The sequence below is a fragment of the Lissotriton vulgaris genome, chromosome 12 (assembly GCF_964263255.1).
Source record: "Lissotriton vulgaris chromosome 12, aLisVul1.2, whole genome shotgun sequence".
In the NCBI taxonomy this organism is placed as follows: Eukaryota; Metazoa; Chordata; class Amphibia; order Caudata; family Salamandridae; genus Lissotriton; species Lissotriton vulgaris.
In genome coordinates this window covers 118,822,990-118,843,368 of record NC_141700.1, presented here as the reverse complement: position 1 = coordinate 118,843,368, position 20,379 = coordinate 118,822,990, and the positions used below count along the sequence as shown (strand labels likewise).

Genomic DNA, 20,379 nt, shown 5'->3' with positions numbered 1-20,379 from the left:
TTGTTTTTTTACAACCCAGCACTGTATTGCCTGAAAATGATCTGCTGCTCAGCTCCCACTCCATGTAGGACCTCTCTCGTCACATTTTCGAGATGTATGGAGCCGCCATCTTACTATTTGTAAGCAAGGGATCACCATGCCATTAGCCAGACTGCTGGTGCACTTACCCCCTCCCCCCACCCACCCCCACCTACCTAATATGCAATCACTTGTGGTCTCACTCTTTGGCCCATTCTGTTCCTATGCCCAGAGAAGGAAGAACTGCGCCACATTTCCGAGAACTTATATCCTGTAGATATCTGTGTTAATGCAACATTTTGAATTCTCTTTTCATATATTTATTTTATTTATTTATTTATTTATTTGAATTTGTAATGCGCAACAGCTACCCACAGTGGGTTTCCCGGCGCAAGGGATAGACTGGAGAAGAAAGGACAAAGCAGAAGTACCGTAGAACAAAGAGCAGCAGCTAGTAGATCTTTCAAAAGAGCATAGTTTTCAATTTTCTCCTGAAACAAAGTAGGTTGGTCTCGGATTTCAGGGCAATTGGAAGCGTGTTCCAATATTTGGGACCTAGATGAGAAAAGGCTCTTCCCCCCATCCTTGCAAGTTTAAATCTAGGAACAACAAAGTCTCAATTGGCTGACGATCTTAGGGTGCGACTAGGCTTGTAAGGTTGAACAAGACTTTGCAAGTATTTTGGGGCCGTGCCCTGCTTGATTTTGAAGAGGTAACACAGGGCTTTAAATTTGATATGGCTGGAGACCCTGAGCCAATGTAGATCTCGGAGAGCTTGTGAGGCTGATGATCTCCTCAGGATGTTAAGAAGGAGTCGGGCCGACGAATTTTGTACAACCTGGAGTTTAATGGTTGCTGCGTCAGCACCGATGTAGAGGACATTACCATAATCCAGGCGAGATGTTACTAATGCCTGGACTACGGTTCTCCTGGTGGCATGGGGCAGCATCCATAGAATTTTCTGGAGCCATCGCAAGGTGGCAAAGCAGATGGCGGCCACCTTAGTGGCCTGCTGCCTCATAGACCGTTTATCATCTATGAGAAATCCGAGGTTAACGACCACAGATGTTGGTTGGGGGAGGGGTCCCATGTCACTGGGCCAGTGTTGCGGGCCCCAGAGATCTTTATGCTTTCCCAGGATGACAACCTCGGTTTTGTCACCGTTTTACTTAAGGAAATGCCTCTGCATCCACTCAGCCATACAAGCCAATCCAGACTTCAGTACCGATGCACAGTTACCCTCACTGCTGGAAAGGGAAAAAAACACTTGGGTGTCATCTGCGTATGAAAAAATAGTCAGCCCGCATCCTCCGCGATGGTAGCCAGGGGTCTGACATAAATGTTAAACAACAGGGGGCTGAGTATGTACCCCTGCGGAATGCTATACGCCGATGGACATGTGTCAGATGTGGCTTTTGTGGAAAAAACCTGGAAGGTGCGCTCACTTAAAAAGGAGGCAATCCAGGCTAGCGCAGGACCGTCCACTCCCAGGGACCGGAGAGAGTTCAAAAGAATGGAATGGGACACAGTATCGAACGCCGCACTCAAATCCAAAAGGATGAGTGCAGATGTCTCCCCGCGGTCGATACTGTGCCGCAACCTCTCCGTCACCCCCAGCAGGGCCGTCTCGGTGGAAAAGTGCGCACGAAAGCCAGACTGGGAAGAGTGTAAGAATCCCGAGCTTTCCACAAGATGGTTTAGCTGGATGTTGACATGCCTTTCCAGCACTTTAGAGAGAACAGGCAACAAGGATATGGGCCTAAAGTTTGCAAGGTTAGACGTATCGGCTCCGGCCTTTTTTAGGAGAGGAACAACCATTGCGTGCTTCCAATCCTGTAGCACATGGGACTCTATTAGAGATGCATTTAGGAGTCTCATAAGAACCCGTCGTGGTTCAAGATCCAGTAACTTTAGGATTTTGGCAGGTACAGGATCCCGGGGTGAGCCCGATCTTACACTGCTCAAACAGGAGAGGAACGAGCTATCATCAAACAATTGCCAGTTGATGACCTTCGCCGTTGGGAGTGGTTGTCCCATCCCTCCAGCCTCTTCCGACTGGTGCTCATTTACAGCCAAGGGAGCGCTCATAGTCGTATATGCTCTCAACCTTGGCAATGAAAAATTCCGCAATGGAGTTTCACTGAGCTTCGTCCAGGGCTGGGGGTATCGGAATAGTATCAGCTCCTGTCAATTTTTTGACAACGGAGAAGAGAGTACGAGGGCAATTCTGAGCTTGCGACACAGTACTCACAGTGTAGGCAGCTCTCGCATTTTTACATTGTGAATGATATCTCTTTAGGGCCTCTTTGTAGACAGTCTTCTGTGAGACTGAATAAGAGTGTCTCCATTTCCTTTCTAGAGCCTTGCATTCAGTTTGTAGGACTTTCAAATCAGGAGAAAACCAGGGTGCCGGGGGGCGATGTGTCCTGGAATGTTTCCGGGTTGGCGGAAGGAGAGTGGTTACGGCATTGGTGAGCCAGTGAGATACAGTCGTAGTCAATTCTGTGACTGAAGCATCACTGTCTTCAGGACAGGTATTCACAAGGTGCTGGTTAAACTTTGTAATATCAAGTTTGCCCCACCGATGGATTAGTTCACCCTTACCGCAGCCACACTTAACCGAGTTCTTAGTATAAGATAAGGAAAAATGAACAGCAAAATGGTCAGACCATTCCAACTGGCGGGCACTCAGTGAACAGTCAAACGGAAGATTGGAAAGGATAGGGTCCAGTTGGTGTCCAGCAGAGTGAGTGGGTCCAGAATTACGCAACAAAAGGTTGAGGGTTTCCAAATCCAATAAAAAGCGCTTGCTGGTAGTACACGAAGGGTCTTCTAAATGCAAATTGAGATCACCAAGAATGGTAAAATTTGCTGCCCTAAGAAGTAGGGGAGCTATGATCTCAGCAAATGAGGATATCCAAGTGAGGGAATTACCAGGGGGGGCGGTTAACCAGGAGACCCGACAGGGTAAACTGTGGATTAATTGCTAGTTTAAATAAAGCAAATTTGCATCCGGGCAAGGAAAAGGAATCAAGCCTACAAGTATAGGATGACTTGAAAATTATCGCAATCCCCCCCCCCCCCTTTTCAGGAGACTCTGTCCAACCTTACTATGACATAATTGGAGGGAATAGCAATGGCAATATCGGGACCGGAGCTTTCGGGAAGCCAGGTCTCGGTGAGAAACAATGCGTTGGGTTGCTCGTCAACTAGGAAATCATAAATATTTTGTTTGTGCTTTGGGAGGGATCTGCAATTTATACTCAAACTGAAGTAAAGGGCGGATTGGAGGATTTTTATTAGTTCTCCTCAGGCTTCCTCGTGTACGGGCCTGACATATTGCCTTACAATTAGACATGTTGCCAATATGAAAGTTACAGCCAGTACAGTTAAAATTGTGGGTCGGTAAAGAGCAGGAAATACAGTTCAGCTGTAAATTAGGACGTAAGGATACAAGAACCTCACCAGTGTATGTAACAGCTACTGATGGTAGGGGGCTATTACTGGAACTAGATGTATAACCAATCTTACGCCCATTGTATTGTACTGTAGCACTTTCTTACCTCTTGTACTTTCTAGAATGGTCTGTTAAGTGCATTCTACTCCTAATGCATGGATTGGAGAAAAGTGTTGTAGTAGCTAGACCTGTTAGTGTTGAGTTTTGGTGCCATATGTAAGGAGAGGTGATTTACTTCAGTTTTGGTGCAGCAGATTTTACTTGTTACTAAAGCTTTTGGTTGTAAGAAAAGAAATGTATGGGTAGGAACTTAAGTACCATATACAGATCAGTAAAATATTGTGGAATGAGTTTTGGTTGGGTCCAGTGTATCTTCGATTAGTGTGCAGTTTTCTTGGTGTGGTTGTGTGTGTGGTCTGAAAAGTTTGCTTAGCCGCATGTATTCATGTCTTACACTTGTGATTTTAAGGATTTGAAGTGCAAAGAGAAGAATTCAACCAGAATGTTCAAACCAGTCAGTAGTTGCATGATGGGACACAGTCGGGAACAGCTAGGCCTTTGCCTTCTGAATTCCTGATGATTGTTTACAAAGTCTTTAGAAGTGTGCCCCGGTACTTGTATATCTGGTCTTAGGTACCACCACTAAGGAGAGTGTTTTTTTCCCTTAATAATTTTTATTATAATCCGTGCAGGGAGGGGTTAAAATGGTGTGAAATTAAATGCTGCTGTGCCTAAGTTGATCTAACGTTTCTCTTATGTCTTTATAACATGAATTTCAATTGTAAGAAGATAGGTCCCTTCCCATTAACGGCCCGGTGTATAATACAGGTTGCAGCATAGCAGGATATCCAACCAAGCTTGGATAAGGCAGAGCTTGACTGTCGAGCCATGGGATCATCTATGGCCCTTCATTACCATGTATGGCTTAATACCTCTGAATTGGTTACCAACTTCCAGGCCACACAGTTGGGTTTGCCGTTTGATGGCAAAAAATCGTTTGGAAACAAATCCAAATCTACCCTTGAGCTTTGCAGAGTGACTGCTAGATACCTAGTCCTATAACTTCTCCAAAGCACTACAAACAGTATTGCAAGTTTCACGGCTTCGCAAGTGGCTTCAACTTTAGGCAGTGACAGTCCTCTCAACCTCCAAAACAAACCCAGAATCCATGCTTCTAACAATACTAGTAGTGCAAAAGGGAGAGCATTGCCAGTGAACAGTCACCCATCTCCACTTCCTATACCAAACGAGGAAATATTTAGTTCCATCTGGTCTGCCGTGGAGAACACATGGGAGGTTGGATGTCCTCCCTTCCAAAAGGCTGGAAGACCATAAATTTGGGCAGTGGTTCAAATTGTAGAAAGTGGGTAGGCTGTACCTTTCCAGCAGAGTCCGTCTCGGATTCCTCTTCCCTATCCTTGTCAGAAGACCTACATATCTTACAGCATATGGTTGCAGTCTTCCTACAGAAATGGCACTGCAGATGGTGCTGGAGCTGCAAATTGGGGTTATCTCAGTACTTCCTGGGTCCCAAGAAGGTTGGCATTCTTCAACCAATCCTAGAGCCCAAGGTCTTGAACCTTTCATGCCACAGGGAGAATGTCAAGAATCTGCCCATAGATCAGCTTTCGGGGCTGCAGGCAGGAAACTGGATTGTGTCTCTAGAATTGTAAGACACCTATTTCCACCTACTTATTCTGCAGTGGCTCAGTAAATACCTTTTATTTGTGGTTGACACCACTCAATTGCAATTTGTTGTCTTCCTTTGGACTAACATCAGCACCCCGAACAATTACAAAAGTGATGGCACTGGTGGTGCTCATCTCAAAGCTGAGTCTTCAGATATAGTGTTCACCATTACTAGTTGACATCAGCCTTGTTGTTCGACCTGTGTTTTTTCCCCAATTCATTTACCCAAACCTTTCATATATCCTTCTCAGTGCACTCTGTTTTTAAGAGCACTACTGGGCACATCATTTCTCTGAGTGGTGTCCCTTCCCAACCCCCACCCCCACTCACCCTATTCCCCGCTCAGGGGATCTGGGACATTCAGCATATGATTCGGATGTTTTGTGAAGGAGCTTGGATTTCAGTCCTGAGGGTGTTACGTCTGCTGGAAATAATAGCTCCTTGCATCATTCTGATCATGCATGCGCACTGGAACTTTAGGCTCACCAGAGGTGGTTCTGCAGGCAGTGTTTCCAGCGGTAATCTGTCTTACCCTGTTGTGATACGGGACACTGCGGCTGATCTTCTCTGGTGTGTTGTACGGAGAAACTTGTGGCAGGGATGTCCTTCCAAGCCCCACCAGGTTTGGGCACGATAGTAACTGATGCCTCTACTCTAGATTGAGGTACGCATCTGGAGGAGCTGGAGATTATAGGCTGGTCTCTGGAAAAACAGATTCTCCAACAAAGGGCGATTCATTTGTGCGCTCAAGGCATTTCTCCCTAACCCTTTGCAATTGATACAGATCTTGGCAGGGACTACAACCGTTAAGTAGATTGACATAAGCTGGGTGCAAGGGAGTCTCAGCTTCTATGTCTGAGAAGTATTACAACATTGGTCACAGACTCTCAGGTAAAAGTAAGGAAAGATCATGATTTAAACCAGTTGGAAAACACTACTGTATTTAACAGGAAATAAATGCTGGTTCAAAGGACCAACTCCCTGTTTGTCACCCATTGTTCTAAGATTTTTTGAAAGACTTAACAAATTTCTTTCCTTCTACTCTTATTGTCATGCTGTAGTGGAGGCCACATCTTAGTTTTGATATTTTTGATGGGGTCTCAGTTTGAGACCCTCCAAAGCTGTCAAGGCTCTTAACTTTCGAAACTGTTTTTCCAGTACGCCCTCCTTTTCCCTGTTTTTTCATCCACAAGACTGGCTTAGTTTCGATGGCAAGAGGAATGGGACAGTGTCTGACCTCAGGCCAGGCTCAGCACACTACATGCACTGATTAACAAAATGCCTTGGACAGCAGAGATTGACTACTGTCAGGGTGGAGTCCCAGTGCAGTATTCAGCCCTCATTGTGCACTTGAGTTTGGGCACAGCCTGGCTGCAGGTTTGGAAAAATAAGTGCATCATTGAAGTCAAGTGATCTGCCAACATTTGCAAATTAGTTAGCATTCGAGGTAGAATCATCACTTTTTTTTAAATTTAAGTGGCGTGTGTGTGTATGTATACGTGTGTGTGTGTGTATATATGTACATATATATGTATATGTATATATATATATATATATATATATATATATATGTATATATATATATGTATATGTGTGTGTATGTATCTATATCTATATATATAATGTGTGTATATACTATATAAAAAGTATTGCATTACCCACCTCTGCCATCAGATAGCTGTAGCATATACAAAGCTAAATAGGAGTAATTAAATAAGGGCACCCTTCATTCTCCTAGCATCCGCAGATTGTTTTAAATCAGATATGTGTTTGACATGTTAAAACTTGCAGAATTTGTTTATTAATCTTCTGCCTAATATCCTTTCCACAAATAGTATGATTAAATTTGTTTATTGCATATTGTGAATTTTATCCTAATGACTTTACTGTCTTAAAGGTAATTAATTGTCCCTTTTGTATGTCCTGTGGTTAAATTTTATTACAATACAATGCAATCATATGTTGGCGATTCGACAGTTTATTTGCAATTAGCTGCACCCTTTTTAACTCTAAATAACTCGCTAAACATAAACAGTGGTCACTTCGAGGCCATGAAAACTGCTTGTTTTTGGATAAGTTAAAATTTTCCATTATGCTCTCGAAAGTCTAATTGAAACTTTTCTCTTTTCAGGATTGGCCTACTTTCCAAATGTTCCTGGAAACCCAGTTTTACCCAACCTATCGACATCACAGAGCACTTCATCTCCTACTAACAACACAGTCTCCAGTATGAGGGATATAAGTGCTCCCTCTAATAGTCAACCATTTGTACAAAAAAGCTTTCGTTTCTCCCCTAGTTCTTCTACTTCTGAAGTCTCTTCCACTTCTGTCAGCCAAACATCTATGGATCATAATCCAGGGCTGCCAAACTCGGGTTTCAAACCTTCCAGTAATAATGTTGAATTGACTACCCTTCCCCCTTCTTCTGTGGAAAACACCATGAGCCAGGCTTCAGAGCTTTCTGTGACTAAGACTGAACCTGGGTCTTCATCGCCAACTAGCCTTGAAATGAAAATTCACAATTTCTTAAAAGGAAATCCTGGTTTCAGTGGGTTAAATTTAAATATCCCAATATTAGGCAACTTGCCTCCCAGTAATGTTGTGCCTGAAAGTCAATCTAATGATTTTCTTCCTGGTCCAACAAGTACATCGATGGACAATGTTGATGGTACACCAGTACGCGATGAAAGAAGTGGCACTCCAACCCAAGATGAGATGATGGACAAGCCAACTTCAAGCAACATTGACACCATGTCATTATTATCAAAGATAATGAGCCCTGGATCTTCTACTAGTAGTACAAGGTCACCACGTCAGATCAGAGATGAAGACTATCGAGAGCTATCTAATTCATTGGCATCGTACCGGTCATTCAGTCTCGGAATGGAATCTTCACCTACTGCGTACAGACCATCTTTAGACAACCTGGATCTCCCTTCCTCATTATTGGGCTCTCCACCAGAAAATTTTTATCCGGATACTTCTTTTCAGGGAGATGAAGATTTTCGTGATTACGAATATTCTGGTCCACCTCCCTCAGCTACACTTAATGTAGACAAGCAGCCTCCAAAGTCTATTTTAACATCAAGCACTCTTTTGGATTCAGAGGAATTTCAGCCGATTCAAAGTAGTTATAGTCACCGGTCACATGACTTTGGCATACAGTCTGTCTTTTCGCCATCTATAAGATCCATCCTTGATCAAGGTGACAGCTGTACTAGATTGTCAGCATCTCCTGAATTGTATGGGAATTATAGTTTAGGAGGCAATGAAGATGGGTCAGATGGAACACCAACAACTAGTAATAAAGACCAATTGTTTACGCCAGACTCCAATCAGAACAACTTTCCACAATCACTCTTGAATTCTGTTTTGCCCCCAGCACAGTTCCCAGATTCTCCTCATTCAGTGCCACTCGGACAGAGTTTCTCTACTCCAAATACACATGCTGCCACTTCTAATTTACCACCCATATCTAGTGTTGAGAGCCCATTAGGCTCTTCCATTTCCGCTACTTCAACAATTGAGTTTAAGAACATGCTAAAAAATGCCTCTCGTAAAACTTCAGATGACAAGCAGTTTGGTCAGTCTTCTAAAAGCAGTCCCAACGAAGGGGCTAGTGTTCTTAGCCACTCTGGAATGTCTCATGAAGAGCAGCAGCTACAGGAAGAGCATTACCATATAGAGACAAGAGTGTCTTCATCTTGTTTAGACTTACCAGATAGCACAGAAGACAAAGGGGCTCCAATTCAAACCTTAGGTTATCAGACCTCTGATAGATTGTCAGGAGAACCAATACAAACTGTGGAATCGATCAGAGTCATTGGTAAAGGAAGCCGAGGTCCTGAGAGGGATGGGGGCAGAGTAGGTTGGTTTGAAATGAGTGGCACAGAAGGTTCTTTTGATAATGGCCAGTCAAGTGATCTGCCACCACTGGGTAGTAACAGTGGAGCCATTTTTAATACCCAGTATAAGGAACATGTTTCACAATTTCAGGATAATGTAAATAATTTCAGAACAAATAACTTCAATCCTGCTTTTGAACCTCATATGCCACCACCTATTCCCACTCTCTTTGAAAAGAACCTGCACACTCATAGAGAACAAGCTGGTCCACCTGGGCCACCCCAGGGCCCATCTGTGGATCATGGAAGCCTTTTCGCTAGAGATCATCCTATTCCAATAATGCCACCAATGGATCACCCAAATCTCTTTTCAAAAGAAACATCAACTCCACTCCCAGTGCCTCATGGTGCTCCTCCTCCTCCTCTTCCTCCCGATCACAGTGGATGCCCTTTCCCTGTTCCACCTCCACTGCCACCTCTTCCAGACCATACAGGAATTCCATTTCCGAACCCACCACCGCCTCCACTGCCACCTGTAGAACGTGGAGGCCTTCCTTTTCCCCCAGCTCCCATGTTGGATCGAAGTGGAGTTTCTTTTTCTAAGGATCATGGAGCTGTTCCTCATGGAGCTGTTCCTCATGGAGCTGTTCCTCATGGAGCTGTTCCTCATGGAGCAATTCCTCATGGATCAATTCCTCATGGAGCAATTAAAGAACACTACAACATCAACATGGGGCTACCAAGGGACCATATGGCTGTACCTCAACGAGACCACAATGGTCCGCCTAGAGCACGGGAAAACATAGGCCCACCTATCCACCTAAGGGAGCATCATGGACCACCTCACAGCAGATATCCACCTCCTCTTTTTGGCCCGCCACGTAGAGACAACGCAGTCCAAAACAGGTTGATGATGAGAGACCCACGACAAGACTTTAGGCCTAGGGACCCTTTTAACAGCTTAAAAAGGCCACGGCCACCTTTCCCAAGGGGTCCTCCGTTTTTTCCACCTAAACGTCCCTTCTATCCACCCAGATACTGAATCCAAGATATGAAGGTATTGTGAACAGTATCAAGAACAATTGAAGTAGCTATTTTCTGATGGTCCCCTAAAATGCTTTATTAGATGAATTAATTTCTATTTCTATCATTTGCTTGGCTTACTCCAGGAAGTAATTCATCTCTCTTGGCCAAAAATAAGTTGAAAAGAAAAAAGTGTGGCCTATTATGCTGACGTCATTTTCCTAGGCAGATCACAATCTCTACATTTGTTTTGTCAAGCAAAAAAGAACACACTTCCTTTTTGTCACCACTGAAAATATATTAGACCCAAGAATGTACAGCTTGTGTTTCTGTGGAACCAAGAATAGTAGCCCAGCCTGTGCCTTTTGATGATTTAATGTATCCAGCCCACTATTCACTGATGTCGTCTAAGCCTGGTCTGTTACTGCGGTGCCGGTTGTTTTCTGGATCAACATGAGGTTTCCATCTAGGTGAGTCACAAGAATAGGGAGGGCAATATGCTAATGTATGAGCCCGTTTTTCTCAAATGTTCCAATTACCAATGCTCCCCTCCTTGCCAACTTGCCCTTCAGTTTATTCTGTCTGTTATAATTCCCTTTTCCTCCCGGTAATGGAAGACCCTGTCCCAAGTGGTGACATTAAAACGCCCTCCGCATCAGTTCGGATCAACATCACCATGTCGGGGCAAGAGGAAGAAGAATGAGCAACTTGGCTTTCCATGATTCCAGGCTAATAGCTTTATGGTGTCAGCTTGTAGTGCCTGTAGACATGTGCACACACTGGAGAGACCAACCTGTATTCCAAGCTTGGATGGAAGCATACAGATTTGCATGTTTTCTATTTCATCAAAAAGTTTGCAGGAGCATATGTATTCTACGAGTACATTCATATTCCATACATGTGTTGTTGTTTGAATAAGTTTTCTGTTTTTTTTTTTTTTTTTTTTTTTTAAGGACTAACACTCCTTCTTAAATGTATTTCTAGGTTACAGGGCATGCACATTTTGTTGTCTTCCATTTGGGTAATTGTTAGTATCCAAACTACAAAAGCAATCATGTGCAAAAGGAAGAATGTTAAAAATATATATATATATATAAAATGCAACAAATAGAAGCACAATGATAATTGACCCCTCCAATTTTCTTGTACCCTGTTCTAGCAGACATTCCCATAAAACTTGGGTTTTGTCCTTTATGATGGAAAATACTTTTTTCACCACCCTACGATGAGTTGAATGTTATATGATGCTTGTTATTTGAAATAAACCTAGAGAAATAACGATTTGACAAAGTTAAGATTTTTTTTAGCATTCTTTTGCCATGGGAGTTTTTATGTGCGATTGCCTAAATCAATAAAAAAAAACTTACCCAATGCGTTGTCTGACCATGAAACCATTTCAGCTATTAGAAAAAAATTAAGATTACAAGATGTGCAATCTAAACCATTGGTATATATACCCCAAGATACAAAATATCACTTTAGACTTCAAATTTGAGGAATATAGCCATTAACTGTTTGCTACAGCATTGCCTTATTTGGACTAGGTACCATGGTTCGTTAGTGATCCTTTGCAAAGAATGCTTACACCTCACTAGTAACAATGGTCAAACATCTAATTTGTCAACTCTTGGAATACAAGGAAAGTACCTGGAGACACATGACGACTGTAATTAATTTTTTCAACAGTAAACTCGAACTCAAGTTGGTGACTAATGTATTGTGCACTGTTTAGTGGTTGTGTCTTTTCTTGCTTGATCTGCACTTTCTGTGATGCTTTGGAACCCATCTGCTCTGCCATAGTATAACTCGTAGGGGCCTAAATGTCATTTGTGCAAATGGGTACATTGATGTTGGGGATTATTTCTTTTATTTCTGTTTGTGAATTCACAGGTTTAATCTATCGCATACCTGTAGTTAGGTTGAACAGAGATCCCTTGCAGTTGAAAAAATAGAATGCGCTCTGTTTAGAATGAATGTATGATTTCTCCTAATGTTTGTAAGATTTTTTCACCACATGCTTTACAGTTTTACTTCAAGTCTAGGTTTTTCCCAAATTTTAAGAAATGCTACTTGAAAAATCTTTAAAGCACTGTCGTACTTGTTAATACTATGTTAATATTAATGCTTGCAGATAATTTACATGTTGAAATCCTAAACCTTTATTTAGCAGTCTGCTGGTTACTTTTTGTAAAATGTCTGCTGTTCCATATAAATGTATGCCATTTCTTTAAGAAGCCACGTTTTGGTTCACCACATTGTTATTTATCTTTTTCATGAATCAGATATATATATATATATATATATATATATATATATATATATATATTGTGTGTGTGTATCTATATATATATATATATATATATATATATATATAAATATACACACACACGCACTTTAATTTGTGTTTTTCATATTGGCAGCTCTGAGTTTCTGCAATTTAAGTGTATTAAAATATATGTCCAGCAAAGATTCAGATATAAAACAGAATACTTCCCTTCATATGTCAGTGGGGGCCTTCAAAATTTCCCTCTTGTTCTTAAATCACATTCAAATAATTTTTCTCAACTTATCATGGGCATTTCCCATCCTGCTGCTAAGCTAACAGATTTGAAAAGTAGAGAAGTATCTACCAGTGAATTACTGTTCAGGTAAAGCAACCTGATTAGATAATGTGAACATGCTGTTTTGACAAGCAAAAGCAGTGGTGACCATATTCAGGTAAAAAATAGTCTACGTAAAGAGCGGGGATTGATGTCTAGAATATTGCTGTACATACTGATTGCTTTTTTACTCCATTCTTATACAGTCTGGTTACACTGCATTAGCAAAGTTGCATTGCCGGTCTTCTGAACTATTGCGTGGATAACGCTGTTTGCATTTGCGGCAGAAATAATAAAATCGTAGTTAATTGGCCATGTGTATTTAAATATTTTAAAATAAATACAACTAGATGTGGTGTTTTTTTCGTTCCATACAATTTGAAGTTCTGAATAAGATGTAGAAGACGCAAACCACAGTCTTGAGACAATAGCTAAAATTTGTTAAGTCAAGAGTACTATAAATTTAGCATAGCATTTTAAAGTTCAAATCCTACAGAAGTGTGGTCCAATTCCGCAGTCAAATCATGTTTAGTTTCTGTAAAACATTCTCCTTGCATTCGTTTGTGAAAGTGTATGCTCGAACACGTTTTATAGGCAATTTAATATGAAAGCTTCCCTATATGATTCATTTAAAATGTATCGGTTTCATTTAATGAGATTTCACACTAACAGAAATCGATATATAGTTTCACCCTCCACATCGAAATTACTTAAGTGGTTACCGTTTTCCAAATTGTGCCTGTGAAGTCAGTGTTCTTGTTTAAGATATGTCTGGCTAGAAGATGAGGCTGTATTTGCTTTGGGTACAGTTTTGCTGTGCTTTTTGAAAATCTGATGTTTTTGTATAATTCTGCAAGAACATGAGCAAAAAATATTAATGTTCCGTGATATAACAGATCTATGAAAGTTTCCTTCGGCATTTAGTAAGGAGCAGCATTCTTTGTTTGACAAATAAATAGCACTTATTCCTCCCAAAGGGTTAAACCAGTTCACATTTTCCAACCCTTAAAGTATGACATAGCAAATGCAAGAACTATGATTTTGAGAGATCATGGGTATGACAATTGCATACAGCAATGAACACTGCTCTGAATGCTGTTTTTACATAGGTGTAGGTTTGTTCTTACTGTTCCTTCCCCAAGTATAGAAAATATTTGTGTTGCAAACTGACTGAGGTTATTTGTGAAAATGATGTGTTCCAGGTTAGACGATCTGCATTTCCTGGGCCTCCGGCAGACACTGCTTGAACTTCAGTCTAGTCAGCAGACTCTCTTCTGCACTTGAGATATTACATCACTAAAGCATTCCTTAATTAATAGTACTACAGTGGTGCCTCTCGGGAAGTGGTATTTGAACTAAAATTATTCATACATATGAAACAGTGAAAACAGTCATTTTAAAAAATAATACTGCAGGGATGGAGTGGCAGCATCCACCTTTAAACAAGTTCATCAAAGTAAATTAGTCTTGTGCTAGAATTTGATTACTCACTATAAAAAGTCATTTCAGTAAGTGGGCATGTGTATATTTTAATCATGTAGAGAAGTGTAAAATGTCAATTTAATTGCATGTTTGACTTTGCTACATGCATTATTTAATTCACTGCTAACATTTCTGGCTAAAAATTAGTAAGTCTGTGACTAAAGAATGTATAAATGGACCAGTTTAAACAGACGGTCATGTAAGCTTTGCTTGATGCCCACAAAAACTAGCAAACATGTTATTTCAAAACAGACAATGCAATTAACCTGCATTTGGACCGATTGTGCTGGTCTCCTAAAATGTTTTTCTTTATTTCATGTGATTTTGTGGCAATAGAGACAGTATTGTCAAAGGCAGTTTTAATATGTCAAACTGATAAATGGCCTCCTTTTCCTTTGACATTATTTAAATGTTTAATTTAGTTAGAACAACTGTTTCTAGCTACCATTTCTTCAGGTAGTTGCCAGACTTTCATGTGTCGACTTTTCAAAATAGGTTTATTTAAAGAATGTGCTCGTCTGCCTTGGATAAGAGGACAGCATGTTAAACCCTCTCAATCAATTCACAAATATACTAGAAATTTACATCTATAGGTTTATTCTCATATTTAGAGTAAATGTGCAACTAGCATGAAATTCAGAGGCCACAACTTGTCCTGTGACTGTACAGTAGTCATTGTGAAATCCTTTATCTGTTTTACGAACAAGCTTGACTATTTTGAATACTTGAATATACCTTGTATGCATGTTTAAGTTAAACACTAAAGTGCTTTTGCAGGGTCAGACATTTTTATTCTACTGGGGAAATATGCTTTGGTGTACTAAAACCCCCTCCTCTAATGCCCCTATAGGATTTGGGGCTATTCCCACCACTTAATAATCACAAATACTTCATCAATTTTGTAGTTAGAACATTGGTTAAACACATACAAATTTATGGATTTATTAGTGTCTACTTTAGCACTTTTCATCACAGCACGTCCACTTTTTAACTTAGTGGCTTATATTACACCATACTTTAATAATATTATCTTTCTGTAAATATTACTGCGAGATTAAATCAATGTTTTCTCAATAAACTGGATGAATTTATACTTGTAAATTGCACCATTCATACACCTAAGTTAAAACTGGGTGCAGAAATAGCTTTTGTTTTGTAAGATGCTTTTGAAAAACAAACCCACTTTCTGCATTCTTAAATACATTTGATAATGATTACCCAACTTAACATCCGAGTAGCCACGCGGGGGCGTATTCAAGTCATACAATTTTCCATATTGATGAATATTTTTCAATGATCTAATCTTTTTGGAAAAATAAAATGCCATTTTGTATGGAATGTTTATATTTCTGTTTGTATCATTGGAACATGTGGCATAATCATCAATTCATCTTACACCCCTTACTAAAATGAGAACAAAGACCAGATGTATCACAAAACTCATTGCTTTCAATGTAGTTTTTCGTTTTAAAAACGTTTTACAAAAAACTACAAATAACATATAGTCATAAAGTAAATCTACATTAACCATTAAAGTTGGGAAGTCAGACAAAAAAAACTTTTCAGGCTAACAGACATTGGAGAATGTTTATATTTTGCCACAAACTAATAGTTGAGCAGCACACAGACTAATTAATACATGCCCTTTTGCGTTAACTTTTTTTTTCCTCTATGTGATGCACATCCTGAGACTAGGAGCAGGAAGTACATAATTAGCTTTCACCAAAACTTCTCATCTTAAACATTCTGAATGTTTGTAAGCCACAGTCCCAACATGTGTGGAATTCAACAGTATTCTTGTGGAATACCTTTCAGGATAAGATGACGCTAGTGATTGATACTATGAGTGTAAACTTGAACTGATTTAGATTTCACAACTGAGATTAGAAATCCTTATATGCATAAAAATGGCAGCCTTCAAGCAGTGCAGTTAGAGACACTTTCTGTCAGGGAGACAGGAAAAAACCCTGATCTGAAAGAAACACGTTAGTGTTAGATTCCTTACCTTAGATTCCTTACCTTGGAATATCCCCAGGCGTCGGTCTGGATCCGGAAACTTTTGCGTAGCAGTACCCCTGCGCGTCGGTAGGCGTCGTCTGCAGGCGTCCCCTGCGGCTCCGCGTCCGTCGTCGGCGTCGTGCGCCGTGATGACGTCGCTGGAGTATATAGACGCCGCCTCGGCACGCTGACGTCAGTTCTTCTTTTTTCTGCGCCAGTGGACGCAGATCTGAAGAGCAGTACTCCGGTCTTTGACCACGTTTTTCGAATTGTTTATCACTTTGTGCCTGTTAGGATGCCTGGGTTCAAGCACTGTGATGACTGTGAGCGCACGATGTCGGTCACAGACCATCACCGCCTCTGTCTCCGGTGTCTGGGCCCCGACCACGACGTGGACTCCTGCGTCGACTGCCGGGCCCTCACCAACAAGGCTAGACGGGAGCGGTCCCGCAAGCTACTGGAGCTCCGGGTGTCGGCCCCACGTCGGGACCGGGAGCGGTCCCGGTCCGGCCGGAGGTCGAGAGAGCGTTCGAGGGAGCAGTCGCGGAGCCGCGCCGAGCGTTCCGGAAGTCGACACCACTCGTCAGGCTCATCAGGTAAGAAGCACAAGAAGTCGGGGCGTCGTCATCGTACCCCCGACGCTCGCGCGATGCGGCCGGGGGTTCGGGTGACCCCAACCCCGCGGCTCCGCGAGAGTCGCCGGCGCGGCCTGCCCCATACCCTCAGGTCCCTGGGCACGGTGCGACGCCTGAGGAGATAGAGGCGTTCCTCATGGCCATGAGGGCCCTGTCTCCTCCGGCGGGTTCCACGGCGCCTGCGGGCCCAGTGAACCCGTCCGGGGGCCCTAGCGGTTCAGCTGACCCTACCTCGACGCCGTCGGATGCTCCGACTCCGGCGCCGCCGACGGCGCCGATCCCGGCGCCGCTAGGGCCTTTGGGGTCGACGCCGGATGGACGTCCATCCAACCCGGCGCCGATTCCATCGGGGTTGCCCCCGGCGCCGCCTCCGTGCGACGCCGGTTCCTCGGTGCCGGCTTCGGGCGGCACTGGGGCTCCGGCGCCGGCTCCGGGCGGCGCCGTCCCCTTACCTTCACCGACGCCGGACGCGGAGCCGGACGGGCGTCGCTCGATGCCGGTCCCGGCGCCGATGGGGCCCATGAACCCCGAGGAGCCGGTCTACATCGTTGACTCCGAATACGGAGAAGATGAAGAGTTCGGTGAAGGTTGGGAGGGGTCCGAGGACCCTCTGTCACGCGAGTGCCAGTATGACCCGGACTGGACAGGTGACTTGGGGGATGCCAGTGGTCTGGACGACTCTCCTAACCCTGGTTTGATATCTCCTCCTTCCGTGGCATCGGTGGAGGGAGCTGCATATTCTGTGGTGCTGATGAGGGCTGCCAAGGCCTTACACCTTGAGCTCCCCGTCGCGGCCGTGAGGCCTAACATCCTCACCGAGGTCTTCAAACCGCAGTCATGCCCACAGGAGCCACTGATGCCGTTTAATGAAGCCTTGTCAGACGTTCTGTTGGGCACGTGGTCCAGGCCCGCTTCAGGTGCGCCTGTTGATCGGAACGTGGCCAGACGCCACCGTCCTTGTCCGGACGACCCCAAGTTCCTGTCTACCCACCCCACTCCTGAGAGTCTGGTGATCCAGGCCTCGACCTCCCAGTCCGCATTCCCGTCGGCCCCGCCCGACCGGGAATCCAAGAGGTATGACCAATTTGGCAAAAAGGTCTTCTCGTCCATTAGTTTGGGCCTGCGGTCTTGCAACACCGCTTGCCTCTTGGGCCGCTACACCCACTCTGTGTGGGATACGGTCGCGGAGCTGCTGCCAGAATGCCCCATGGAGGTGCGGGCAAAACTCGGTCAGGCTGTGGCTGAGGGCCGAGATGCAGCGAAATATTCAATACGGTGTGGTCTCGATACGACCGACTCGCTGGGCAGAGCTATGTCTACGACGGTGGCGATTCGTCGCCACGCCTGGCTGAGATCCGCCAATTTTTCGGCTGATGTCCAGAATACCTTGATGGACATGCCGTTTGATGGCTGTCACCTGTTCGGTGACAAGGCGGACCACGCGCTGGAACGCTTCAAGGACTCTAGGGTCACGGCCAAGTCCTTGGGTCTCTCGACCCAGCGTCAGCAACCGGGTTCGTTTCGTCCCTTTCGTGGCCAAGGAAGGGGCGCCCCCACACGTGCTGCCAGCCACGCGCCGCAACAATCCTTTCAACGCGGTGGCGGCCGTGGAAACCGCCGTGGTGGCGGTCGGGGACAACGGCGGGGTCAGACCACACCTTCCCCCGCAGCATCTACCCCAAAATCCTCCTAGTCCGTGCTTTCGGCCCCATGTGACGCCAGTGGGTGGCAGGGTTCGCCATCACCACGCTCACTGGCGCACGATCACTTCGGACAGGTGGGTGCTGCAAATCGTCCGAAGGGGCTACTCCCTCCCCTTCGAGACCTCTCCTCCAGCCATGCCACCGCATAACCACCGTGTGTCGGGGGACCACTTGACACTTCTGCAGGAGGAAGTTACGGCCCTCTTGGCCAAGGGGGCCATAGAGCGCGTTCCTGGGCCAGAAGTAGGGTGTGGTTGCTATTCCCACTACTTTCTGGTACCCAAGAAGGACAAGGGGGGCCTACGTCCTATCTTGGATCTAAGGAACGTCAACGGCTTCCTCCGGAAGGAGAAGTTCAAGATGTTGACGTTAGCTCAGGTCTTGGCTGCTCTAGACCCACAAGACTGGATGGTAGCGTTGGACTTGCAGGATGCCTATTTTCACATCCCCGTCCTGCCGGCCCACCGGCGTTACCTGCGGTTCACGGTAGGCCAGGAGCACTTTCAGTTTATCGTGCTTCCCTTCGGTCTTACAAGCGCCCCACGGGTGTTCACAAAGGTGATGGCGGTGGTCGCAGCCCATCTGCGCAGGTTGGGGGTTTCAGTCTTCCCCTACCTAGACGACTGGTTGTTGAAGGCGGGCTCGTCCCAGACAGTCGTCCACCACCTTCAGATGACGGCGGACCTCTTGCACGACCTGGGGTTCTCCATCAATGTGCCGAAATCACACCTGTGTCCCTCTCAAAAGCTCCTTTTCATCGGAGCGGTTCTGGACTCTGCGCAGTTTCGGGTTTATCCTCCGGAACGGCGGGTTCGGGATATTCAGGCTTTGATTCCCATCTTTCAGCCGCTATCCCGGGTTTCGGTCAGGTTGACGCTGCGGCTGCTGGGACTGATGGCTTCCTGCATCCTTCTGGTGCATCACGCCCGGTGGCGGATGCGGGCTCTGCAGTGGGACCTGAAGTTTCAGTGGGCCCAGCATCAGGGCAACTTGTCCGACCACGTCTTGATCTCGGAGGGCACTGCGAGACAACTGCAGTGGTGGCTTACGGACCGCGATTGGGTCAGAGGCAGATCCCTCTCCCTTCCCCAACCGGAGCACGTTGTCGTGACGGACGCGTCCCTCCAGGGCTGGGGTGGCCACTTGGGAGAGGCAGAGATCAGAGGCATCTGGTCTCCGGCGGAGTCCCGGCTCCATATCAACCTGTTGGAGCTGCGGGCGATTCGTCTGGCACTGAAGGCATTCCTCCCCTTTGTCAACGGGAGTGTAGTGCAGGTGTTCACCGACAACACCACCGCCATGTGGTACTGCAACAAACAGGGCGGAGTGGGGTCGTGGACCCTTTGCCAGGAGGCTCTGCGCCTCTGGCAATGGCTGGAACGTCAGGGCGTGACTCTGACGGTTCAACACCTGGCAGGTTCCCTGAACGCCAGGGCGGACGAACTCAGCCGTCGGTGCTCGATGGATCACGAATGGCGTCTTAACTCGGACGTGGCGCAAGGCATCTTTCTGCAATGGGGAGAGCCTTGGTTAGATCTATTCGCCACAGAAGAGAACGCGCAATGTCATCAGTTCTGCGCGTTGGAGTTTCCAAGACGGCACTCGCACGGCGACGCCTTTCGGCACGAGTGGAGTTGCGGTCTGTTATACGCCTTTCCGCCTATACCACTTCTGCCCAGAGTGCTGAAGAAGATCAGGCGCGACCGGGCCCAAGTTATCCTTGTGGCTCCGGACTGGGCTCGAAGGTACTGGTATCCCGAGCTACTCAGCATGTCAGTCGGTCCCCCGATCCGCCTGCCCCTTCAGGAGGACCTTCTGTCGCAGCAGCAGGGGACGGTCCTCCACCCGAACCTGTCCAGTCTCCACCTCCATGCTTGGAGATTGAGCGGCGGCAGTTGAGGCCATTTGACTTGCCTCCTGAAGTCTGTG

The 20,379-nt window shown here is 45.0% G+C and overlaps 1 protein-coding gene across 3 annotated transcripts in view; it reads left to right on the top strand.

The window, feature by feature from the left end:
* The window catches only part of RPRD2 (regulation of nuclear pre-mRNA domain containing 2), a 476,068-nt gene that overhangs the window by 411,250 nt on the left and 44,439 nt on the right, over positions 1–20,379 (top strand). For 2 of the 3 annotated variants that reach the window (XM_086947466.1, XM_086947467.1), the window contains exon 11: positions 7,296–11,322. In XM_086947466.1, the coding sequence (XP_086803592.1) occupies positions 7,296–10,051 (2,756 nt within the window). In that variant the 3' untranslated portion in view covers positions 10,052–11,322. Of the gene's footprint in view, positions 1–7,295; positions 11,323–20,379 lie in introns of those variants that run through there. The other variant, XR_015302626.1, reaches the window with a different exon arrangement.